The 27637-nt window shown below is 41.2% G+C and overlaps 1 protein-coding gene across 2 annotated transcripts in view; it reads left to right on the forward strand.

Annotated features, from left to right (window-relative positions):
• Nucleotides 1-27637, forward strand: part of LOC137183243 (cGMP-inhibited 3',5'-cyclic phosphodiesterase 3A-like) — a 79161-nt gene that overhangs the window by 20368 nt on the left and 31156 nt on the right. For both annotated transcript variants that reach the window (XM_067590156.1, XM_067590157.1), the window contains exons 2-3: nt 17678-17728; nt 27115-27375. In XM_067590156.1, the coding sequence (XP_067446257.1) occupies nt 17678-17728; nt 27115-27375 (312 nt within the window). The remainder of the gene's footprint in view (nt 1-17677; nt 17729-27114; nt 27376-27637) is intronic.

Consider the following 27637-nt stretch of genomic DNA (forward strand, 5'->3'; position numbering starts at 1 on the left):
AGCTTCCGTTGCTTCTTTTTTTCTTTCATTTCATCACCATCTCTCTGCGTCTTACTCTGAGCCTCTCCCTCTCTTACTTCACTGTCCTCTTTTTTAGTCATCCTCTGCCTCTTGCCTCCCAGCTCTGTCTCTTTCATGATTAGCCCCCATTTTACTCTGTCCTCTCCCTTCCCCTCTCCTTTCTTCTCGTCTCCAAACTCCGTAATGCCCGACAAACCACCTCTCCTATTTCCACGCCAGATGTATTCATTTTTCTCCCTGCCTTTCATGCACTGTTGAATTCCAGTGAACGGCCAACCCCTCTTTTTTTTCTACAGGCTCTTCCTCTTTACAGTTTTGCCTTTTCCTTTCTCTTTCCTCGCTCTGGTGAGAGGACAGTCTCAGATGAAAAGGAAACATACTCCCTTGTGTATCCGTGCCTACGTAAGATTAATACAGCTCCAGCCATCTCCAGAGTGCCAAAAGACAATAAAGCAAGTTCACATTTATAACTCAAAAGAAAAAGAGAAATGTGTATCAGGAGGAAGCATCCAACATAGCAATCACCTGTCTAATTTTATGGCTGCTGGAGTTCATAGATACTGTATTAATTCATTTGTAATGAGGCTCTCATTAAACCAGATAAGTTTGGTTGTATCACTCGACTAACCAGTGTATTTGTGTACACTAATTATTGAAAAGCCTTTAAGCGTGATAGCCAAAATCCATCAGAGTCCCGCAGAGTCTGACTTTTTCCAAGCCTGAAAACCATCAAAATGTCAATAATGAGGCCAGCCTCGAGCTCTAGCTAGCAGCGGCTGGTCTTTCTGGCTAGCCAAACACTCACACAGTGAAGCAGTTAATGGCTCTGTGTTATGTCTGTTGTCATTGCTCAGAGAGGCCGGGGCTGAAAGCATTACGCTGCCCATTTCCAACCCATTTCCTTCCCCTATTTAAAGTGGTGTATCACTGCTAAGGAAAGAAGTATTACTGTTTCCCCAAAAACTCAACAGTGATCCATTGCCGCCTCTCTGTCATGTGGATGCTCGTTTCTGTCACTCATCTAGTCAGGAGTGTGATTTGGTGGCTAACAATGAAGACTAACTGGTTGTCTGGGTGACGTGTTTGGGTCGGGAGCAGGGCAGCTGTAATAGACTCTGTGTCTCTTGCTAATCAACAGGGCTCGGCTCGCACAGGCGTCCGTCTTCATTTTCCAATCAATTAGACTTCAGTGGAAAACAGGCCGTCTGACACAGGTGCATGTGTGTGTGTGTGTGTTTGTGTGTGTGTGTGTGTGAAAGAGAGGCAGATACAGAAAGTGGGGGAGGGGTGTTCACGAGTGATGTTGTGTGTGATTCTGTGCAGTTTGCCAGACAGGCAGCCATACCAGATGATGGCCATAAAAAAGTGCAGCCTTACAGCTCAGCCTGGAGTCACGGCTGGGTTTCTGGCTGGCTTGGCCTTGACTTGTTTCAGTGGCCTAAGGATAGACAGAGCCATACCCATTAGAGCATTGTCGCATGTAACTGGAGTTTTGACCCGAGAAACTGGGAGCATTATCGAACCGTAACCCAACAAGCCACAGTTGAGGGCATTATTGCCAGACGCGAAGCCCATTCTGCCAACACAAGTCCCCTGGTTGCCTATAGTTTAGTGTGGCACTGCCAGCTCAGAGAAGAGATCGAAGCCGGTCAAGGGCACAGACAAGGTGAGGGTTAGACCCAGGCTGGATGGATTTACACACTGCAAAGAGGATGTGCCATCTAAATACAACTTCATGCAAAAACAGAGCCAGACTAGCTGTTTTCCACTGTTTACACTCTTTACGTTAAGCTAAGGTAACAGTCTCCTTGCTGTAGCTCCATATTTAATGGACAAATATGAGAGTGGTATGAGAGTGTTTATCCCAAAATATCAAACTATTCCTTTAAGTGAATCGGTCTCATCAGCAATGCTGCTGTGTTACAGCCCATCAGTGTTAATCTAGCGGTTGGTATCACAGTGTATAAAAAATTGAAATGAAATGTGACACATGGAAAATGCACTGCTCCACTAAAACAATCTCCCTTCGTCCTGACAGGAGCCATTTAGCTATTGGCTTCCAACTTTTGACAGTTCATTATTGTTGCTGTGATCAATTCTGTAATGTTGTAATCACTGACAGTGAATGTTTTGGATGTGGATGCAGGTTTGGTGAGGTCTGTTTGTGGCTTCTTCCTCCATTCTTGCCTTCAGGGGTTTTACAGTGGCCCTGTTCACACCTGGCATTAAAATGCATCTTGGGTGATCTGATCAAAAGTGGATAGCTCTAAGTAAGGTGTGATTGCACCCAAGATGTATTGAGATCCTATCGCTCAGACCACATTCGAAGGTGGTCTGGGCCTCATATGGCCACGTTCTTTTAGCATTGTATACATGAATGTGTCCTGGGCCATGTCAAAGGACCGCCTACTCAACTGACGTCCTCTGTGTAAGTGGAAGTATGTACTCATTTGTGCGCCAACGGCACCATATTAAAGTGCTAAACAACAAGAAAAAGCCACAACAAGAGGCAAAATGGATTCTTGTGGATGGAGTTCACATGAAACACACATTTACATTGCGGTCGAAGAGTTTTGATTTTGCCCACACGTCAAGGGCTTTGCAAACGTCCTCTTCTTTTAATTTCCAAGTGCATTGCTGCCTCCCACCATTTACAACAACAACAACACATTTTGTCTTTGCAAATGGAAATGATGTACGTGTTTATTTGCATATAGAGCAAGGAATTGAGATCTGATCACAAGTGATCATTCAGGGAGCATGTGGAGAAGCATTCGAATGCCAGGTGTGAACTGACATACCCAGAGCTGTCCACTTGTGATTGGATCACCCAAGATGCATGTTAATGCCAGGTGTGAACAGGGCCAGTGTGACAGCCAGATCTGTAAGCTGTCTTTGCACAACCCCCCCTTCTTCTTTCCCTGCAGGTTGTCTGCACCAGATCCATTTGGTTCACTGGTGCAGTAGTACTAATCAGGTTATATGGGGGGAACTAATTTGTTTTGGGGTCTGTTTTCCATTTGATTAATGCACACATGCAGATAATAAACATGCAGATTTTTTGAGATGGGAAAAAAATGACAATTTTCCCAAAATTTCCATGGTTTTTAACTCCAGGGTGGCCATTTTGTATTTACAAGGCTTACACAGTGAATAGTACTGCCTTATCAGCCGTGCTGTTGTAGCTGTTTATGGCTCAGTTTTATGATACCCCTCTTCTAGTCTACCTCCCTAATTAATTGAACTACTTCCCATTATACTGGATTATCCCTTCCAATGGGGTATTTTTTGAGCCAGGATTGTGAAAACAATCCTGGCTGATGGTCGTCATTTATCCAGAGTTGCAGCAGACGTTATTTGTTTCTGCTTTTACATGCTCTACAGAAAGTGCAATTACAGCAATTACAGATGAGAAGTCACACTAGCTTCAGGCTATAGACCCCCTTTTTCGAACATATACAGTATATGGTGTGAACCTCTGCTCAACACGATCTTAAAACCAGGATTCATCCTCCTTGTCATTGCTTGATTAATTACTCTGCCATCATTACTGATTGGCCAATTAACAGAATAACAAATGGAGCATGGGACAGTGCAATGACTGAGTGAGGTTAAACACAGCCTCCATTCTGGTTCCATTACACTCTCCATCATGTTGTCTTCGCCTCTTCAGATGGTAGCAAGATGAGCCTGCTGTTCTGTGATGTGTTTGGACCATGGCGTGGGGAGCAGAATGTAAAAGGCAAAGGTCTCAGCAAATTGTTTCCTCAGCTGTGCTACAGAGTGGACTGTTCGGGACATGCTAAGAATTTAGAAGCCCTTTTAGAGTTGTGTTTTCTTAAACTTTGTCTGTTTTGAGAGTTTTTGTGGTTTTCAGCAACAGAATGCAGAAGTTTGAAGGCACCATTTTGTCAAGAAGGAAAACTGGACGAGAAAGAAAAAGATGGCTTTTTTTTCTAAGCAACCACAAAGTGACATCATGAACACTTGTGTTCATGCTCATGATCAAGTTCACAGATAGGACAGACTGATATAATCAAATCAGCACTTATGAACACATGGTGCAACGCCAACACAATGTGCCATAGAAGACTGAAGAATTCTTCACATTCTAACTCTGTCGACCAGAAATTACATTTATAGTAAACTAGTTTGCAACAGTGAGCATTTTAGAGGACACTTAATTCTGCTGAATTGCTCTTTTTATCACCATAATAATGAAATGTTGCTAATTGATATACAGTCTATATTCTGTCAAAATGTTAAAATGTTCACTGACAACATATTTCATTTGTGTTCTGCCAAAATATCAGATCTTGCAATGCAATATCCACTTGTGGCAAATATTGCATTAATAAACTTATGTATGGTTATGTTTAGGCACTCACAGCGTTCATTTAAATATCATGGTCTTTGTTTAATACAGAACAAGTCCACAGTGACTTCAAACACGAGACATGTTTATTAATGTTTAATTGAAACCACATTCTTTCACTAACCTTAACCAAAGCCCTTCTGTTGCCTGAACCTAAACCGCACGCGAACCCCAGTCTCCAGTGTGTGCTCACCAACCACCCTGGCCCCCTCCCTACGACTCTGGTGCAGTACAGAAATGTAGAGCTTCATAATTCAAAAAATGTTGCCTGTCAACATAATCCAGGCAGCGTTTACATTTCCCACTAGATCAAATTATCCACATCACTCATAGGCCTGTATATATATGCGTTAAGCAATCGATATCTTTGGCTATAGCTAGTAAATATTGTAGTCTAACAGCAATTTTGGGCTGGTAACCGACCATCAACAAGAAATTCTTTTCTGTAACATTGTTATTTGGTCAATTTTGGGTCACTTCAGCCTTGGTAAAGTTTGTGTCCTACTTGCTTTGGTAATCTGGACGATTCAGGACAGTTGAGTCCATCACACGCACCAAATTACATCACAATACACTGCCATAAGAACCAAAAAAATGTGTATTTCACCAGAACAAGATTATCAGTTTAATGAAAAGTTAATCTACTGCAGGTACTCAGTAACAGCATGCTGTACTCAAAGTACAGATTGAAGTGATTGAACCACATACTTTGCATTGTCTTACATGCATTATAGTTTTGGGTTCCTTATTGCCACTGTTATCCTCCGATATACAAGATAGAGAAATGCAGTGATTTAACAATAAGCTGCCGACACAACAAGCAAAGGCACAAAACAAAATATACTGTATGTAGTTTAAAATGGAAGTATTCATGCATATTTATGTAGTGAGTTGTTTGTTCCCTGTATCCATCTCTTGACAGCAGTTTTGCAATTATTTATGGATTTCATGTTTTAAGTGGAACAGGAGGACTATTTCAGGCGATAGCTGTTCATGAGCTCAGATGGCAAACACAAAGTAGTGCTTATTTATTTTATCGGGAAAAGATAAATATAGCAAACACAGGCCCAGTGAATGATTGCTGGCTTGTATAATGTATGATCTCTGCTCCCACTGTTCCGCAGCATCTGAGACAGTATCAGTGAGAACTGAGCGTGATGAATGTGTGGAATGCAAGCTGACGTCATGGTACGTACCGTAGCTTGAGTCACATGGCTAGGTAAACACAAGTAGCCGTTTGGCTTAGTGTGTGTGTGGGTGGCACCAGTAGCTCTGATCAAGAGGATCCAGGAGCAAAGACTTTCTTCAGGAGAGTTTTGCTCCGTGTTGTTGAGTGTGAAAAAAGAAACAAATGCTTTGTGTATTTTTATAAGGATTCCTTCCATGTTTAAACAGCAGACTAACAAAGTTTTTAACAATGTTTTCCTTGCTTGTGGTTGGCCTGATGCTGTTCTAGATCCTGTGCACACATGCAGACATGGTCATTATTACACATCTGTACATGCAGGCATGGAAACTGAGCCTCATACAGTATATACTGTATGTTTACTGCAAACCTTTACATGGATACACACATGTGTATGTATAGTATAAACACACAAAAGAACCAGTTCTTGATTTATGCAGGCATTTACTGTAAAAAAACAAGCATGTATTTACACCTGCTCACATGCATATATCAATATTGTACTTGTACGTACAATTGTACTTGTACATTTATGTAACACAGTAAGTAAGTACATAGTATGGCTTAAAGTATGAAACCCCAGAGAATCACCCAACTCTGCAGTTTCCCCCATATCTATGGAGTAATTTAGCGTTTTTCAGCTTGTTGTTTTGGGTTTACAGGCCCCAGTTTCACAGTACTGATTCAGTTTCACTATGCTAGGCAACCACATTTTGAGAAGCAGCTGTTTTCAGTGGAAAAAAAAAAAGCTCTGATAAACCCACTACACCACCTGCCCAGCACCAAACAGCAGACACACACAGTTTGCGACTATCTATGGTGAACATAGTGGAACATTTAGCCGCTAAAGAGCCGCATATTTTCCTCAAGAGTCAGTGGAGAGCAAAACAGAGCTAAAATTAGAGTGAATATTAGATTTACATTCATCAGGTGGACACAAATATGACTCCAAATGATAATATGAATTCTAATAATAAGTTAACAATACCTCACTTTTGTGTTTACAGCCTATTGTGCTGATTTCCAACTGGCGCAAAAAATATTAAAGCTGGTTTAAGCAAAGTTTTGAATGTAGGACTGAAACATTGTGATATTGCTGCTTTACTCAAGTAGGATCTCAATACTTCTTCCACTACTGGTTTACACATATGTAAACACAAATACAGCATGTATCAACACACACATCTACAGTCATAAATAAATGTGTCTCTGCAGTGGCCCTGTGAACAAGACACTGGGTGGTCCAGTCAGGGAGCTGTTGTCACTTTTCAGTAGCACTCCACTAAAATCGTAGATCATGATTTACCTTTGCCAAAGGCGTAACTGCTGCACGATACAGTGACAAGATATTATTACTACAAAATCTTTGGTTATTATCACGTCATATATCATTTAGGGCGGAGAGCTTTAAGATAGTATATGTTGTTTATTGCTTGCTAAGCCTTAGTGAGCCTCAGTGAGGGTGTGATCAAAGAAGATGGCTTTCTGTCACCCGTGGAACCTGCAGCCTATTTCCCCCGAGGACAACCAGCATCCCCTGTATTTCATGTCCCCCTTTTGCTTTGTTTTAATCCAGATTTCCAAGCTGGCTATCAGCATGATGGCCAGTTCTTAATGGCTCTGTACTTTGCCTCATAAAGAGAAGAGAAGCCCACTAGAGTGTGTCAGGGAAGGCCGTCTCCTGTTCCCCTGTACCTTTATGGTCCCCGCAGACCGCTGCATTCCTTCTACATGGGGGAACTAGAGCCCTATGGGAATTTCACTGACAAAGCAAGCGTTTTACAAGCTAATGGTGGAAAACCTGCCCATGGGGCTGACGTGAGCCTCTTCTAGGGGAACAGGCTGTGTAATGTAAGTCCTTCCACCTGCAAAAAGAGGAAGCAGAGATTTATGCCCCCACACAAGTACACATGCTGTTTATTAGAGGCTGGCATGCACATACACACACACACACACACACACACACACACGTGTGCGCGCTTTCAGTACATCAGTCAGTACATAGGTGCTGTTCTGAGTGTACATTTATGTTTCTACATCAGTGATTTATAAAGGATGTAGGGATGTGATTTAAAGGCATATGCTTCAGCGGGCAGTCGCTGTCTGTTTGTGTACCAGAGTCCTGTGGGAATCTTGATGGGATTGTAAATGTTCTATGTGCAGCTGAAATAGTGGGGGAGATGTGTGTGTGTGTGTGTGTGTGGTCCTCTCTCTGATGATCACAGACAAAACACAGAGCATAGACCTTGCTGAGTCAGGCCTGTGAATAAAAGATGAAATAATGTATGCACTGGAGGCAGCATGCATGCAAAAATTCCCATCCTGCTTTCATAACATTGCCTTTGACTGAACTCTTGTGTTCTCACATTCTCATTCTGCATTCTCTGAATTATCTTACAGCAAAGATTAAGTTTGATACTCAAGCTAGAACTGTGTAATATCAAAAAGTAAAATTCCTAATTTTATTGTTCAGCCAAAACCACAATTAACGCTACTCCAACGTGCACTGTATGTGCTTCAGTTCTCCTGTCAAGGTCAGGTTCAAATTGTTTTGTAATTCAAGTGTTCATTAACTTTGAAAACCCTTCTTGACTTAGATCGCCTCCACCAAAAGAAATATTGCCTCCTGTCCCAGTCAGACTTATGGCTTCATAAAAACATTTTACAATGGAATTGTAACACCCAGCCCTGTTGTCTGAGACTGAGCGCTGTGCACTATAATAACACAAATATATCCATTTTTCATAGCTTAAATAAGACCTATGAGCAACAAAATAGAGAAAAATGTCGTGTATCTCGTTTTATCTGCCCACATTCCTAATCCTCCTGCCTTTCATAATGTAATTCATAAATGCTACAGAAGGTCTTTAAGAAGACACATAAATCAATATTACCATTTCCATTTTGTAATGAAAGCTCAGCTGGAAAATACCCAAGTGGCTGAAGCAGGCTGAAGGGCTGAATCACTGAGTTGATGGATTATGGGGAAATACACTCTTTATCTCAATGCTGTCCATCTTTTTTGATGAACATGAAACTAGGCCAATAGCACACATGAAAAGCCCAAGAGAGAATTTGTTGTACTCTTGATTTATCTGATTAGCCAGTCAATAAGCAGGTGCGGTCACCTTTGGGGTAATCTATCGACCACAGAATGAGTGACAGCGCAAGTTGTATTTCTTTGTATTTTAGAGGAAGAAAAACAGTTAGCTTAGATTTATTAAACAAATTGCAGTGTCATAACCAATTTATTCTGACATAACTCTTTGAAACAAGTGTGCTGTGGCCAGAGAGTCCCCACTATTGTTGACACAGTATACACTATTTGAATCAACTGTGAATTAAACCACACAAAGCCCACTGGCACCTTGCAGACTGTACAGAGCAGAGGCTTGTAAAACAAACAAACAAGTGAGTGCTGTGTTCCCTTCTCAGCTCTCCAGGCCCCAGCAGTAATCCTGACTGGACCATTATACACTAATGGCTCTGGCATGCTGTTTTGAGGTGGGCTGCCAGGTCTACCCAGCCAGATCCCCTCTTTTTCACCCAGCTGAATGTGCGGAGCTGGGAACCTAACTGCTCGAAAAGGAGTCGGCCACAGCTCATAAGCAAGGAAAGACAGTGTGTACGCAAATGATATTACAGAAAAATCATTGACCATCTTTGGAGTCATGAAACCACATGGATGATGTTTTAAAAATGTTTTATCCAAATAGGCTTCCATATTCAGAGACTTTCGCTTTGTCAGTGACACATTTCATGCCGTCGTGTTTGATAGTTTTTGAGGTCAGAATATGGGGTACTCCCATTGAGGTTTTCTCTGGGCCATGGCATCCTTTTGGCCTGTGCCTTCACCCTTGGGAGACTGACAGATCTATCTCTGGTAGAGACTCATACACTTGGTTTCTTCTAGGATCAGGCTAAGTCTCTCCCAGGAAATGTAAAGACGATAAATCCCATTAGTCACACTTCAGAAATTAGAAGGGTCTGAGTAAGAAAGTGTGAGGAGGAGAGGAGGGGTAAATAGAAGCCAGAGTGCACATGCAGGGCTGCTGTGCGAAATATTTCATGGGATCATATTTGTGCATGTGAGCGTTTTTAATGCCCGTGCAAGTGTAGTTTTGTTCTTTATGTGTGTGTGTGTGTGTGTGTGTGTGTTTCGCAGGCCGCTGTGTGCGCATGAGACGGAGAATGTGAGAGTGTGCAGATGCCAAACAGCTTTTAGATGTGCGTGCGGTAATCTTCACATACACACAAGTGTGTTCCTCATTCCCTGCGCACGGCCCATCCGCTTTGGCAGCCCACCTCAATAGTTCCCTTCCCTCCAGCAATGACGCAAATGACCCACGATGACTGACCCCCACGGTAAAACCTGTAAAACATTAGCCAGCGTGAATAGGAATGACTCTCCTCTCAGCAGGCAGGCGAGGAGGGATTTATAAGTGTCCTCCCAATGGACAACTGCTGTGCTCGGGGTGGATGTGGCAGTGGAGGAGGTGGGGCGAAGTTTTCGTAGTCACCTGGACGAAGAGCCAGACAGTTTGGGACAGAAATTGGTGTCTGCCTGGACCCGAGCCTTTCCACATTTTACGCCTACAGTTTTGCTGTACACTGTACACACCCCTATTCATTCTTAGCATTTTTATTAATATCCATTTTCCTTTGCTCTGCCTTATTATTATTGCCGTGTACCTGATTGAATTCAGGACAGTTAATGTAGAAAATTTCCGAGGAAGACGATGAGGCTTATTTGATGAAAATGTAAGAGCTTGACATCACACACAGAGAGTGTAAGATTCAAAGTTTAGTCTGCTATAATATCAGTGATGTTGAAAGCATACATAGCCAGCATCAGCTGTTTCTGCCATCCTAATGCTAAATTTAGAAATCTTTAAGGCTGACAGTTATAATGAACGTAACACGAGCTAATCTCATGTACCTGAGCGGCCTATATCTGTCAACACTTTAAAGGAAGAAATAAATAAAGATCAATTATCAAAGCTTCCTGCAAAACTTAGGTACAAATTAATGGAAATGTTAAAAGTTATGCTAAGAATTACACTGTATCAGTTTTCTCAAAAATATGTATTTTATTCCAGCTGATGAAACAAAATTCTGCCATTATCCAAGAAGGGAATATTTTAAATATATGTTATAATAATTCTTTACAAAACTGTCATCAGACAAAGGGACAGTTTGTCACAGAGCATCCCAAGAGAAAACGGCTACAGTATATGATACTAATCATGAGAATACCTCCACCTGCAGGTGCAAAACAAGATTACACTTGATTTTCAAAGCCCTGATGAGCAATATAGAATTTAGTGTGGTTCCAACACCCATGAAAGTGAGTACAAGGATCTTTGATTGGTGTCCTCATGGCTAAGCTGCTGTCATTTCTGAAGCCTTCATATACTGAGACTTAGTAGAATCTGACCTACTTTCTTTCTGTCAGCTGAAGTGAAAGTGAGTACAGGGATGTCTGAGTCAAGCACTGCAGACGTCAGAATATCTTTGACAGAGAGCAGTGATAAAAGAACAAAGGAGGAATAAGTAAGAAAATATTCTGAGACCTTGAGGCAGTGCGTGTGAGTCTAAGTGCACGGTAGTGTGTCTGTGTGCACTCACGTAAGCAGACACATGTGTGAATTCATGACTTTGCAGACCTTACTGTAAGTGAGAGCATAGTGAGTTTAATTGGACAGAGAGGTGGTGCATAAAACCCCTGGGTCAAGCTGATTGGAAATCCTGCAGACTGATCTCCTGGCTCTTCAACACCAACTTAATTAACCAAACCATACTGTAAAATCAGCACTTTCTTTTTTCTCCTTCCTTTCTCCAACCAGGAGATCTCTACTCTGCATTTCCTGTAACTGTGTCCTCAAGGGACTCTGAATTTGGGTCCCAGTAAATCCAGTGGACTAACAAGCTAACACAGCTACTGAAGATCCAAGGAGACACACATCAACTCCACTCATGTGAAGCCATGTAATGAGGGACAAAATAGGACGCAGGAGGCAGAGAAAGAAAGATCTGATCATGAATGAATGATTAAGAAACACTAGCAGTTATCTGGCGCTGAGCTATATTAGGACGAGGCAGTTTCCGGCTCCCTTTCCAGACAAATTTGAAAAAATACCCTGGAGTAATTTGATGACAGCGGGGCAAGGCTTCAGATTGATCAGTGTTCAAGTGGAGCTTCACTATGGGTGCTGCTGCTGAAGCTCCCACCACTTCACACCCACAGGGAAGTGGTTCTCAACTGGATATTGGCGGGAGCAAGTCAAACAACAAGCATATTCCAGTAGTTTGTTTGTGCTTTGACACCATGGTATTTACCCAGCACCTCAGAGGCATGGCAGCTTGCTGTGGGCTGTGGCTCGGAGCCATGGTGGTGGACAGGGCATGGCTGCATACTGGCATCCACACTGCTACCCTCTTAACACTCTGGGTGAGAGGAAGGCTGGGAGTTTACTTGGCTGGCACTATTTTGAGTCATGAGAGTGCAGCTCATTTACAGATGGCGGCAGGCATATTCTGGCTGGCATTTTCATATCATCTACTTATGAGTCACCATCCCATTATGTACCTTTCTGTTTATAAATGTGTTTTAACAGAGCTAGAGAGTCAAAGACAGGACACAGAGAGGTCAACAGAAACTGACTCAGGACTCCCTGTGCACCAAATAAAATCTTGAAAGATGGGCTCTGATTGTTTCAATCTATTTTAATACAGCACTCACATCCTATACAGGTACACTGAAAGACTTGTCGTGACTGACTTATCATCACTGTAATCCCCCCTCCTCTCCATACTGGCCATGAAGTGATCCCTTTAAAGTGACCACACTGTAAGAAATGAGGAAAAAAATCCACAGTCCTTGTTCTGTAAAAAAAAGATATACTGAAGTTCAGCTGAAGACTGCTGAAGACTTATATTAGCTTCAGCTGAACTGCCAGCATCACCAATTTAGCTCTTTTACATCATGGCTTCAGATACCCTTAAAGGGCCTGCTGACCCAATTTGCTAAAAAAAGAGTATTATCTCAATAATGGTATCTAGCCATGCAGAAAATCTTGGTTTAATTTGTTTTGAGATATCCATCTCTGACATTTCTGCCTCCACTCAAGTACTATGGAGATTAATGGATTTTTGTTTTTGGTGCTCACAGCACTGAAACTTAAACAGCAACATCACTTTCCAGGAACAATGTCACAGTGACTCTGGAAAATCCAAATACCTCACTGTAAACAGACTTCGTAGGGATCTCTTTGGTCCCAAGCAGTTCCAAAGAAAACTGTTGACTGTGAGGTCTGTGGGTTATCCACAGTAACCAGGATATTGTTCCTGGAAAGACACGTTGCTGACACATTGACACACCACAAACAAAATTCCATTCATATCCATTTTATTGGGGTACAGGCTGAAATCTTAGATATGGATATCTCAAAACCTCTGCAATTACTAGAAACCAAAACAAACTACATGGCTAACTACCACTAGAACAGTGATTCCCAACCAGGGGTACTTGCACCCCGGGGGCACCACTGTGATTGCCAAGAGGTAAGTGGAAAGATTGTGGGTAGCTGACTTAATTTGAGAAAAATGTTTGGTAAAAAAACATCCAAATATTTGTGTTGAGGAAGAAAAATGAACACACAAATAGGGTTACAAATTGGTGTGTTCACAATAACCAATAAGCTACCTGCACAGGACACACCTCCCACCAACATGAGTTGTAACACCTTAACACCATGTGCTTCCATTGAGAGTGTGTGAAAACTAGTTAGTAAGCGAGCAAACTAGTGGAAGTAGATGAGGCAGCATCAGCCGTTACAGCAAATGCCGAAAAACTTAATTTATTATTTATCAAATGACAAAGAAGAAAGTCAAGTGAAGTTATTATAGAGCCACAAAGTCTGCAAAGTGAGGAAGTTGGGGTGGATGGGTAGATCAACAAGGGGGTCAACAAAATACGGTACTTTGCTAAGTACTTTTCCTGCTTGCTACCGACAGTCAACTTTGGTTTCTTTTAGCCATGACCGTGATCGTTCCCTAACCTTAACCAAGTGGTTATTATTGTAACCATATTATGAAAAAGGTCCTCAAACCTTAACAAAGTAGTAATTTTAATCCAAACTAAAATGTCTGTCTAACCTTAATTAGGTACTTATTTTAACCCCAACCATCCTCTTTTCCTAACTCTAATCAAGTCATGTTTATTCCTAACCCTAACCAAACCTTAACCATAACATTTTCACATCATAAAACTGATTTATATTTTCAACAGTGGTTTGCATAGGTTTTGTCGTCCTGCCGATAGGGTCGTCAGATCAGAAAATGCTTACATGTGTTGTTCTGGGAGGCAGTTACAAAGAACATATTTTGTTGTTCAATTCAGAGGACTTGTCGAAATAGATAAAATGGTTGTAACTTCCAGCGTCTGTCTATAGTAGTACACATGTAAATTTGGCCTACTGACAGACAATTCCAGGATCAATATCAGAAAAAAAAAAAACAGTGTTAATAACATCCAGTTTAAAATCAGTTCAGTTAATTGGTACTTCAGTTATTTATAATTTGGGTATATGGAACCTTTAATAAAACTCATAAAGGCTCAAGAGCAATAGATAGATATTCATTTGGTCCACTGAAACTTTTCTGTGTTTCCAAACTTATTTAGTGGAGATCCTTTTACGTAACTGCACCTTCTATTAACATGCAGCTCAACTACACTGTTGTCACTGCTTTCTCTTGTTTGCTTTTTGAGAGTATCATTCTGGATCATGTAAGTATAATAAATTTCCAGAATGCATTCACAATGGAGCCAGAGTCCCATAAAAATGCCTCAGACCTTGTTGAGTGTGTCATGTTACTCTGGTAGCTATAGTGCCATGACTGAAAGACATACTTCCATTTTCAAAGACACAACGCATTTTTTCTTCAGAGGACTGGTTTCAGTCTCATATAAATCAACAGTATTGCTATAAGTGATGGAAAGCCACTGCTAGACCTGGCTTTTTCTGAGTTATGGGGCAGCATAATGAATCTAGCAGAGGGTGAAACAAAGGGCATAACTTTTACAAAGTTGTTATTTTTCCCAGTAGGTGCACTGGAGCTTTAGGACAAAAACAAATCCATTTGGAAATTTTACTGCTTCAGCTGTGTTATGCTGCCTGGAGGGTGTCCATGAAAAACCAGGAGATATCTAAGAAATCATTCATGTGTGGTTTTACCTCTTCAGACATAATATTGGCAGTGAGCTGTCATATGTTTTAAGTATAATCTTAGACTGTTCTCTTCCATCCTGAAGAAAACACAGCTAATAAAGCTCGAACAAGGCATTTTGTTGTTATTGTATTTCTTGCTTTTCATCATTATTGTTTGAAAAGGATTAACAGGCTTTACCAGAAGTATATAGCTTGTGTCTTCGCTGATGTGTAATTTTGACCTCTGTGAGATCATTGTCTGCTGTTTTGTATAATTTTTGTGACTGATAGTGTTGCTTTTTGTCTCTGACACCATGATAACGGTTGTGTTCATTTCTTGTATGTATTCCAACACTTGTAATATGAAGTATGAAAGCAGTGACACCAAACTTTGAAATTTGTTTACTGATTTTCCACCTCTGGTAAAAAGAAAAAAAAAAAAATTGATCATAGTGGCCCTAAATCACTGCAGCAACTGTTCGCTGTTGTAAGTGAGTAGTACGTCATCCACATGTATTTGTTGATCAAATTTTTGAGTCAGTCTCAGAGGAAATGAACTCCACTGTGGCCTGTAAAGTCATTCTGTGCAAGAGGCTATCTGCACTGTTCAAATTTTATGCTCAGCTTTGATTTTGTGTGGGTTTTTTGTTTTGGCACATCAAAGGGACACATGTAGACTTCTGTGTAGTCTGGGTCTGTCTCTCTCAGAGCACAGAGATGAAAGGTTGGGTTACATAAGACCATAAGACCGAAAGGCTGTTTATGTGTGTGTGCCTGGAGAGCCTCATTGATACTAGGACCTTCTAATGGAGCAGGACTCAGCCGCGACCATGGTGGAGCCCGCTGCCAGCTCTCATACTGTAAAAGCAATACCCTGTCGTCAAAGCGGTAAAGAAGCTAATACTATCATTTACAGTCATTTACATCTCATACACAAGCCTTTTACACAGCTGATTGCTTGTTGACTTGCTTTTCCAACAGTCCTCAAGTATGGTTATTTTAATGCTTGAGAGTGCACGCTTGATGGAGCTTAAAAGTGACTCACAATCGTTGTGGTGCTCCGTCGAGAAAATGGAGGATGAGAGAAAGATGTTTCTTGTGAAAGGGCAAACCGCTCATGCTGTTTTTTTTTTTGTTTTTTTTTCAAAACCTCAGCTGACTTAAATGTCAAACTGTGTAAAGCTGTTACACTTAATGAATGGGTGTGTGTTGCTTTATGTGTGATTGTTGTGATGGTGACTTTGTTTGCTTTCTGTCAGGGTTGCCACATTTTTGACCAAAGGATGAGGTTTATAGTCCCACAAAGTAACCAACAGACTAGATTTTCTATTCTGCCCAACTAAATAAGTTAAAGGCACAATTAGTGATCAAAATGTAAACAAAGGGGATGCCAAATTCAAATCACAGGACTGAAACCTGCTATGACTCCCAACTTGATTTATAGGTCTTTAAAGGCCTATAAAGGCCTATATTTTTTCAACTTTGTCCAATAAGTTGGAACATTTTTGGTTATTTTACATGACACACATACACACTCTGGATAAAGCAAAAATACCTTTGGATGATTTTTTCCCAAGCATTGTTTCTTACTGGGTCTTAAATATTCAATGTTAAAGAGAAATATTTAAGAGTGGAAGTTACAGCACTGGACAACAGACAAAGTTATTATTATTCTTTTCTATTTGGTGCAGTTTAAGGTTTTTTTAAATCAATAATTTCTGCAAACAGAGCAGTAAAACAAGCTTTTATTGTCCAGTATAATATATATAAATGATAATATAATAAACACTATACATACATATTTTTTCACCATTAAACGGTAAAGAAACAATCCTATAAAAAGTGTTGACAGTAAGGTCTGTGCAGCTTGGTTTCTGTTAAGATATGTTGCTGATTTAAAAAAAAAAATGTAATTCATTGCTGTGAGGAACGTAAATAAAATCCCATTAACCTCCATTTAATTGGTGTGGAGGCTGACGTATCAGATAATTTAGGTAAACCAACCCATTACAGTAAGTCACATTCTTCAATTTTATATACAAATATACCTGTAATTTATATGGTCCAAAAATGACAAATTAAACAACTTTATGTCATGGCAAACAGGAACCATTACTTCACTATTGTGTTTGTTTAGAGCTAAGCAGCACTGTGGGAAAATACTGCACAAAACAACACTGCTGTCCAGACAGGCTCACAGCACTGGCGACTGAAACCCACTGTTTTCCTAATGTTTTCCCTCACAGCGTGACACAACTCAATGACCTCCACTGACACAGTAAATTACACCTGAATTATCAATTTGGCTCTTATACTGAGCCCCTTGCCTCAGTGTGTGCAGCAGCAATTTGTCACAGCAACATGCTGGGTTTCTCAGGGCTTCTCAGTTCTGAGGCAGAGAGCCCTAACAGAGGCAGGGGGTTTAATGTTGACTTCCCGCAACGTGTTGGCCAAAAATCAGTGACAGAGCTGCCGTGATCCATTCGGTGACTCCCGAGAAAGTGGAAAACGGGTTTACGAGGCCTGTGGGAGGACACAGTGGCTGGTAATTAGACAGCGTAAAAATCCTCAGCCTCCACCAGTCCCTTAGGCAGTGAATAGGAGCTAAAGTAAACCAAACCTGACTGTGAAATTGCATTAGACGTCTACGCTTAATGGAAAGTGAAAAAAATAGACAAAACCCATTTTTGCATTTATGAGCGTTTCCATTCCCCCAAAACTTCCTCAACTCTTTGCATCACTGGTCCTGCTCCTCCTCTTTTCCGCTACAGCACAACACAGCACAGTATATCTCCATTATGGTGTTGCCTCTGTTGTAGGACGCTAACAGAAACAGGATGTGCAGCGCTGTGGTTTGACCATGTTTCTGTCTCTGTTTTCTCACAGATGCTCTCCCGCTCAGACTGGGACCACAAGAGAGGCTCCCGAGGATCACAGGTTAGTATCGCCCACAGAAAGAGAGACACACTAGTAATAACAATAATGATAAACAGCTGAAAGGACAACACACTGGCTCCCCGTCACTCGCCTACACACACCTTATAAATGACGCAAATAGCACAAAACCTTACCACTAACAGGCCTCTTCACCCACTCATTTTAGCCGTGGTTAAACAGCATGTTCAGAGGTGTCACTTCCCACCAGAGTCCTTGTTGTACTCTGTTAGTCTAAAGGACACAGGTCTGTGATTTGGCTGCAAGGCGCTGCACAAGCCATTAAAGGCCAGGGAATTGAAACTGGAAGGACTCCGCACAGGGGACACAGCTTGTAGAGGGCAGACACACACAGCCACATCTTTGAGATTACCTTTCCCAGAGAATGTGTGAGTGTGTGTGCTTGGGAATTGATGTATTGAGCTGCTTCAGAGCCACAGGACAGAACTCTGGAGTACATGAAGAACAAACAATGCCCTTGGCGCTTGCATGGCCATATACAGTATGTGTGTGTCCTGTACTGCATGTGCTCCTATCAGGAGGATATCCTCCTGAAATGAATAGATGGCGCGTCAGTGCTGACAATGTATGCTTGGATAGCAATAAATGCCGCAAAGTCGTGGTTGCAGGGAAAATTAGGGGATTTTTCATGAATAGCGATCATAACTGTGCAGTTTTGGATATGGCTTGAAATCAAATTACACACTATAATTTCCTATAGATGCTAAGACTCATATAGTGGTGTATCTGTACCCAAAAATCAGCCTTACAGTATTATCCCACTGCCCTCAGAGCTCAGAAATTTTCAAATAGCATGTTACCCTTTTGAAATATTGTCTAAGGCTCATATCAATTTGTTATGTGGGGTTAGTAGGCAAGCACATATTTTTTGATTGATGCATTCCCTTAAGCTGCCATTTAGACTCAGTGGTCAGTTCAGTCTTTTTTTATTTGGATTGGTGCTATGTGTTCGTCAGTGGAATCCTGTAATAGTCCAGAGACTGACAAGACGTGTGAGAAGTCGAGGCTTATGTTGGCACCTCCCTCCATCTCGTGGCTATTTTCCCTTGGCTCTGGTTTCTTGGACCAGGTTGTCGGTCAGAGAGGCTGGTAGCGCTTCACTATGCCATGTCACCTCGTAGCGTGTGTAAATCACACACTCCCCTCTTTAGCTGGTGACCAGAGCGCTTGATTGATTTCCACTGTGTCGTATTCGCCAACATGCACACATTAGCAGCCTCATTTTCCAAACCGCATCTTTTTTTCCCCGTCCAAAGCTTGTGGTGGATGTTTTAGCTTAGGAATTGACAGTGAAGTTATGTATGGAAAGAGCTATTTAAATATTTGTATTCGACTTGAAAACACATTGGTTTTGGAACATTACCCGGGGAGATTATCGGAGAAAAGGGTGTTTGTAGGCCCGGATCTTGTGACTGTTATTCTAAATTACAGAAAGGCTGGAAGAGTGGTCTGTGAGGCAGACAAGCCATGACAGTGCAGTCATGTTGAAGATTTCTCAAAAATCTAAGCGCTAGTGATCAGCATTTCTTATACTGCTGGTTTGTGAGATGAAAAAGGTCACTGCCCTTTTTCCGGCTGATCCCGTCATAACAGTCTAGTAGAGTATATTTTCATTAAATCGAGTCCTGTGACAAGACTGAATTTAAGGCCTGGGATGAAAACATTTAAGTACCTGCACTTTCTGATTGTCCTCTGTCTGGGAAATAATTGGATCTGCCATAAATGATACAGAAGCATTTAGCAATTACGAAGCGCCTATTTTTTTTTATGATGTGCAACGGTGAAACACTTTTGGGTGAATAGAATGAATTTTTGGTTTTTATTTATAGTATGCCTACTCAGTTTGCAAGATTTTAAATAACTGGGGACTGTGCCCGCTGCAGTGCTGATGATGGATATATGTTTAACCACTTGTATACATGTGGTAAATCATCGCTCACTCATCGCCCACCATAAGCCATCTGTTCTACCTCATGCATCTCTTTTGTTTGCTCTATTCTTCATCCCAGCATTTCTTGCTTCTGCCTTCTGTATATGTGTGAGTGTCTCTCTACCACTTCTTTTTAGTCTTAGGTAGCTCTTTTTCTGTAATCAAACACCCTGGAATTGTTATAAGGAAAACACATCTCTCCTTGGAGATGAGATAGCTGCAAGGGTCGATTGGCCTGACCTTTCCCAGTAAATCTTTAATGAGGCAGTTATTCTTTTTTGTTTTGTTTTGATCCCCCACATCCCCCAACACACCCCCTTTTTAATGAAATATGTAATAGCATGTAATTGTATCCTGGCTGCAGCCGAGGACCTGTCTCAGCACAGCTTCAGTCTTAGCTGACGGGGAGGGAGGGCGGGGAGGTGGGAGGGATGGGGGGGGGTAAGGGGAGTTGGGTCGCGGTGGGGGTGAGGGTTGTTTGGGAAGTCTGGAAGTGCAGTGCTGGGCGTAGTTTTGGCTGTCGGAGCTGAGGCAGGGAGCGAGGAGTGTCTCAGTGGAGTTTTGTGTTACCGTTCTGCTGTGATTCACACTGTATCACTGCTCTGTTATTCTAAGTAGAGAACATCACCATCTCCCAGGCTCCTCTTCAGCTAATCCATCTAGACAGATGTAATCAGGGCCATTACACTAACTGCACTGCCACTGAAACAGAAAACTGCACGGTAATGATTTTTCAAACATGCTGAGAGTTCTGTGTATGAAATCAACCTAAGAAAAAATAATGGACGCACTTAAGTATTTTTTTTTCGATATATTCCCTAGCTTCTTGCTCAGCTCATTCCTACATTTATCAGAGTGTGAAGGTTTGTGTGTGGGGTTAATTGCAAAATAAGCATGCAATGTGTATATCTGTGTGCCTTATGAGGAGTGAGAATTGCTTACATTATTGAAATGTGTTTACTAAGGGAATCAAATACCTCTCTTTCTCCAGTAGGCCCCTGAGGCATTTGTCCAGTCTCTGGATGCAGCTTTAAGCCTTCCTCCGGGGTACATTATATTCTCACCATTGCACAATTTTAAAAAGCGCACATATCACTGCCATTTTACCCTTAGAGGATTGTCTGTTTAGATGAAGGAGCAGAGGAGCCATGTCAGAAATTACAAATATGTGACCTCTCTGCCTGTGTATCCCATTAATAATCATCATTAGACAGAAGGATCAGCGTTTTGTTTGTTGCACCAAATGCACCTCATCTGTCTTCTACAGAGTTATTGGCAAAAACATACGGACACAGCAGGAACATCAACAATCATATCCCCTTTGCTCCATCTTGTTGCGACAGTCTATGGTGTTTTTTTTCTTATGTTTCACATGAGAAACATACATTTTGTGCATGCATATATCTTAAGCTCCTACAGGTTTGCATCATTGGGCTGCATGTGTGCACACCAACATTTGGAAAATAATTGTTAGCATTATTTAGTTTGTCTTTTTTAAATACTTTATATTATGCATGTGTGTGGTTTGCGATGATATGAAAGACTGTCAGACAAGTTATTCATCAAAGAACACCTTAATCAAAGGTTTCTTGTCCAAACTCCACTGATCTGGCACAATATCCAGCATGAAGAATGATTTGTAAATATTATTTGGTCCATGATTAGTGCACTCTATAGCAACTAAATCTGGAGACACAACAGAGCAGGGCCTTGAGTTCATAGAAGCGAGTGCGAACAAACAACTTTTCACTCTACAGGAGTGATTGCTGTTTTTTTTGTTTTTTTTGACTGGCCCCTCGGCTTGGTTTACATGAACTGTTGTGCGGGTGTAAATCTATGGCATGTCTATTGATGTACTGTTCCAAGCTGTGTTCACACAGGCAATTAAAACCATTGATCACTGTTATTATTCATAGTAAAATGTCATAACAAAATGTTCATGCACGGTTTAGTATATGACTTTGTGAGTCATAAAAAATGTTTATTGATGCTTGCAGTTTTATCAAATGTACTGTAGCATGTCAACAAAAGCTGGAGGCCAAAAGTCACGCAGATTTAGGTCATTTTGTGACCCGAGGTGCCTGCGCAGGGGTCGGATTAAGAGGATCAGTCAGAATGTCAAGGGTTGGCGTCAGTCAGATCAGTTCCTCTGCTACCTTTTAAAAGCAGTGCCCCTCCTGCTAGTTTAATGCAAAAGATTGGCCAGCCACAAAAATACCAAATGGCTGCAAGGAAAGAAAGTGCAGGAAAGAATCCACATGTTCCAAAAGAAATTACCTCTTGGACAGCACAAGGTCACTACAGTTATAAATAGGTACCTAAGTTTTAAAAATGGATATGTATTACCCTACTGTAAATGGCCCAAGTATTAAGGCCCTTGCACAAAATATTTAACTTCCTTGACATTGTAATCTGTTGTTCTCTGAGAGCACCGGTCTGTAGTTTAAAGTGCAACATATATTGTTGCATGATTATTTGATTTATTTAAAACATCTGTAGTGGTGTTGGGTAATGACAGTAGGTCATACACACACACACACACACACATATATATATATATATATATCGACCAGCATTTGCTAGTGTATTAATCTGATTGGATGATGGGTTGTCACTTTCCCAACATGCAGGCCTACTCCTGCCAGCTGTCTTCACGGCCACTGGCCTTGTCTGTGTTGCTTATAAAGTTTGACCCATTTTACTAAAAAACAGAAAAATGATGACTCATTTTCGAACCAAGAAAGCTGTTGTTTCAATTATCAAAGAGACAACCTTTTTCTTTTTTCTTTTTGCTTTATAGTTTAAAGTAAAGTAAAGTTATTCTAATATTTCCTCCGTACAACTCTCCAAGGTGTTGGATCCCTGACTAACTCCGAAGGGTGTATTTCTCAGAAAAATCTCTACAGAGAGGAGTGTGAGCCAGTGGCAGACAGTTGTTGACAGTTCCCAGATGTGAATGTGTGTTACGATGAATATTGGTGCAGGACGGCAGTAAAAAGAACATGTATGCTTAGGGAACCATTTAAAAAAATAATTATGTTGAAATACATTGATTTTAATCACCGTGCGTAATGGAATTTGTTGTATCCAAGGTAAGGATATCCTCCATGGTACTGTCAGAGAAATATTGAGGAGAATTTTGAAATGCTCCATCATAACATCTGTCCAAAAGCTCTTTTCTGTGATACTCGCAGTGCTTTTTCCCAGACAGGGGTCACTCTACGAGGCTTGTATGAGATCTATCCTCCCAGAAAGTGAAGCCTGCTGCTACGGAGGTGGCCATGGCTGATGAATGAAACCGATCATCTAACCTGACAGGAAATGCTTATATAACCTTATGATATTATGTAACATACTGAGAATTTGATCTGTTGCAGGATGTCCATCCATGATTTTTGAGTTTTAGGTTGCAAATTGTTGGAAGATTAGGAACATCAGGAGGTATCTTCCAGCCAAGACTCAGTTTTTAAGGGATATGTAAAAGTTGGAGCCAGGGATGGTTTGGACTTTACATTCTTTATCTTCCCCTGCAGTCGGCTTAGTTTTGATAGCTCAAAGCTCTAACTCCTCGTAAGAGAAGATTTTTAAAGGTAGAAACTATATACTTTAACAGCACATTCTTTCTATTGCAGCAAGGTAATGGCTTGTATACTATATGAGACAGGTGTTGCCATGTTTCCAGGTCGATAAAAATAGTAAAAATTCAGTGGATGCAAGATCCCCACTGTGTCCCAAAGCTCAAAAACTCTAAAATGCTGCCCATGCACCTCAAGCTTTTCACAACACCTTATTTTTCATGTCAGATTTTGGGCATTAAGTGGCTCCCGGTGCAACATCAAATCCAACCATTCATCATTCCCGCCCCTTTTATGGCTACTCACGTCCAGTTTTGGAGTAAGTCAAGCTTAGTGACAGAAAGCTTAACCTCCTTGCAAAGTGTGTTTCTCTGTGCAGTATGCCTAGCACGAAACCTTGTATATGTTTTTATGTGCCAGTATCACCGTATATTTGTACTTTTATATATGCCTTATTTTGTCACTTGGCTTTTGAGCTTGTCAAAAAAGCTGTGGTGTGAATAAAAAAGGAAAAAGTTTGTAGAAGTTGCAGATGTATGTTTGAGTATGTAAGAGTATGTGTGTGTGTGTGCGTGCGTGTGTGTGTGTACGCATGTGTGAGTCGAGATGCCGAGACCCCCTAAGGGTCACTGTTGTCTTTGTCCAGCCAGATGTTCTCCAGCAGCCATATTCTCTTTTAACCCCCTGCTTTAGTAAACTCTTAAATCAGCCTGTAAATCAGCTGAGAGACATGTGTTTACATCTTATCCTGGCAGCAAGCATTCAAGTAGAGCAAGGAAATACATGAGGGAAAAGAAGAGGAGAAGATTAAGATGAGAGGAGGGACGAGAGCAGCACTATAGTCTTCTGTCCAGAAATATTCCGTCAGCCCTCCCACAGGATATCTTCTTATCTTAAAAAGAGATTAGTTTGGTCCCAAGACCCAACATGCCTCAGATTTATCAATAAATGTGTGTCATCATCACATGTGGAGGAATATCCACGCACCTGGTGAACACAGACATTTTGTATTTTTGCAGACCAATAGGAAAATTATACAAATACAGTGGCCTATCTGATATGTCTAGGAAAATAAAATGCGAAACCTTCACTGTTCCCACAAGTGGAGACGAATGAAAGGTGTTCACACACGTGTTGTTCAGGTCAACCTCTTGCCACATAGCCAGTGTAAACAGAATAATTCTGGGTGCCTGGCAGCTGGTGTCAAAGTGAATGGGACATTGGGGGAGAAAAATCTGATAACATTCTTTGGGGAAAAGGGGAACTCATGAGACTATTAGATAAATTTGCTGGCAGCCAAGACTGACCTGTGTTTAGTTGTGGTTGTTCAACGGCTCTCAGCACAGCAATTAAGACTGGGTTGTGAACTTTTCACTCTTCTCTGCGAAAACAAGGCCGGCTCACACTACGCTGGTGCCTTCAAAGCTGCAGGACAGACGGTCAGAAACAGATGAAGGCTGTTGGTCGTCTGAGGGGTCAGGAGTGAGGAAGTCAAAGTTCAGATTCTAGCTGAGACATTGCTAATGAGCCCATTCATTAAGCATCAAGTAATGCACAGCTGTGCTGAACATGTTGTTGTTCAGATGTTTAAAAGGCTGTAAGTATGTCAACTCATGCTGCTGTGAAGTACCACTCCCTGCACCTCACCATGTTTTGCTTTCTCGGAGCTAAAAGGAGCCATGTAAGGCATAGAATAAAGCCTTTGATGCGTGAGTGTATGTATGCGTGCACGTGTGTGTGTGTGTGTGTCCCTGCATGTGTGTAACTTGGTGTGCTACCTCAACAATAAAACACTGCACAAAGCTTGGCAGAATCTCAGTCCGACATTATGATTGAATATGACTCCTTATAATAGCAGCCCAAAATCAATTGTCTATTGTTTTCTTTATTTTCATATTGTCGTGTATGGGTATTGTTTGTGGGTATAATTTGTTTTATTTTGTGCCATGTTGGGTTTTCCCTGAAACATGATGTGGTTATGGCTGTGTGTGCTGTCATTGTCTTCACACAGTATAATACATATTCTATTAAAAATGGGACAAAGCTCCTGACAAATGTTAATTTTTGCAGCTGTACAGTTGGTCCCTCACATTATGTTTGCATGCACACTGCAGTAGTTTTCAAATCAGTGTTTGTTTTGTCAGCCATAGTTGTGGCTGCTTATGATATTTTATGATGATAGAAGAAACACTAGTGGTGTTAGAACTATTTACATAATTTTCTGTAAAGCGGCTATAATCAATATTTTTATAATATCAGTGTACCAAATGACAATGTGTGAGAGGTGTCACTCATAATGATGAACCTACAGAGAATCATCACCTGACTGCTTCATTTATTTTCAGCCCATTGTTTAACTGTCCAGCTGCAACTTTACTGTTTTGGTTCACTCTCACTGCTCACATAGCATTAACGCATTAAGATGTAAGCAGCATTTAAGAGCAACTTAATACCAAGCTGATAAAAAGTTTCACTGCCCTCACTGATTTTATGAGTGTGTGTGTTCCACCTTGGACCACACTCAGCGTCACAGATGGGTATGATTGAGTGTGCAAAAGTGTGCTCTGTTGTACATGTAATCACACCCAGAAGTGATGTCACTGTGTACTGACCACACCCTGGAGTACACTCCTACATCACTGCAGTATGGTGAGAAGTTAAACCACTGGAGATCAGAGAAAACAAGATTTCCAGCTGCTGTTAAGTTGCTCTTTAATGTTGAAGCTGCTTGCATGGTATGCATTGTTGAGTAGTTAAGTAATTTATTGTATAGAAATGCATCATGTTTTATCATTTAAATCTGCAAATGTACAATGTAAAAAAAGTACAGTGTTTCCCTCTTGATCCCTTTTAGAATATTTCCCTCTCCTAAAAGTACAATTTTCCCTTTTAAAAAGGACAATTTGCAGTTTAATGGGGGGTTATGTGCCAGACTACTTCCTGGCTGCCTGAAAGAAAAAGCCCAGCACATAAAAATTGTTGTTTTTACAATTATAACATGTTAGTTAGTGAGCTCTAGACGTGCTGATAGGCAGATTTTGTCACCATTGAACAGGCTAGCTGTTTCCCCCTTTTTTCCAGTCTTTATGCTAAGCTAAACTGACTACTGCTGCAGCTGGCTCCAGCTAAATATTTGCTGAAGAGATGTGAGAATGTAATCAATTTCTCATCTAATCCTCAGTATGAAAATAAATACGTGTTTTTCCCAAAATGGCAAACTTGCATCACAAAGCTCATGAAACAATGTAAACACAGTTACTGTGGGGAATATAATTAAAGCACGATATGGCCTGATCACATGTGATACACATATGATACAGTGTTAAGTGTTGTGGTGGTGCTACCAAATCAAAAATTACACTGTAGGTATCGTTGGCAGAGTTACTGTTAATCCTGTGTGTAAAGTATAAGTCCAGTTTTTGGCTTTTGCATCATCACTGTCAGCTATATATAGTGCTTATACCTATATAGTGGATAAATTTACACACTCAGAATTCAGACCCTCAAATAAAATGTGGGACGGTAAATATAGTGGACTATACAGTGATTAGAGAGTCACTTCCCAGCATTGAGAAAGAGTCAGATATCTTTCTTCATGCAAAGACATAAACTATCACTTCAGTGTATTCTGACTGCCAGTTCTGTAGGATAAACAACACAAGTGATGTCAGTGTCACCGTTAACCACATTATGTCCTCACCAGGGAGCTGCTGACATAGTTTATGCACCTGCTCTTCACGCCTTCCACCAACAAGCGGCACACAACTGCTTTCAGACCCAGCCCTTAATTAGCATCAACTCACATCAGCCACAGCAGCAATGATGATTATTTCTCCTCTCTCTGTCTCCCTGTCACCCCACAGTCATCAGGCACCACTGTCATGGTGGACATAGCAGTGATGGGAGAAGCCCACGGACTAATCACAGACCTGCTGGCCGACCCCTCTCTGCCCCCCAACACCTGCACCTCACTGCGGGCCGTCAGCAACCTGCTAACCACCCAGCTTACCTTCCAGCCGCTGCACCGGCCACGCCCTGCTCCCCTGCTTAACCCCAGTGATGCCTACACCTGCTCCGACTCAGAGGAGGGACCTGAAAAGGGAGAGAAGACATCTATCCACAAGGTAAAACAAAGTGTCATGATTTACACATCACTGGAAATGTATACAGCACTAGAAAGAAGAGGTGAACGTGAGGATATTTCACCCAAACATCAAAATTCACAATTGTTCATCACAAGTAGTCATGATCCAGACACGAAACAATTTTTTGTGAAGTAGCTGAAATAATCCTTAGATGGAAATGTAGTCCACCTTATTAAGGCCAAATGATTTATACACCACACAGCGCTCCACACACATGTTAATCTTTTAGCCCATGTTTCAG

The sequence above is a fragment of the Thunnus thynnus genome, chromosome 5 (assembly GCF_963924715.1).
Source record: "Thunnus thynnus chromosome 5, fThuThy2.1, whole genome shotgun sequence".
Classification (NCBI taxonomy): Eukaryota; Metazoa; Chordata; class Actinopteri; order Scombriformes; family Scombridae; genus Thunnus; species Thunnus thynnus.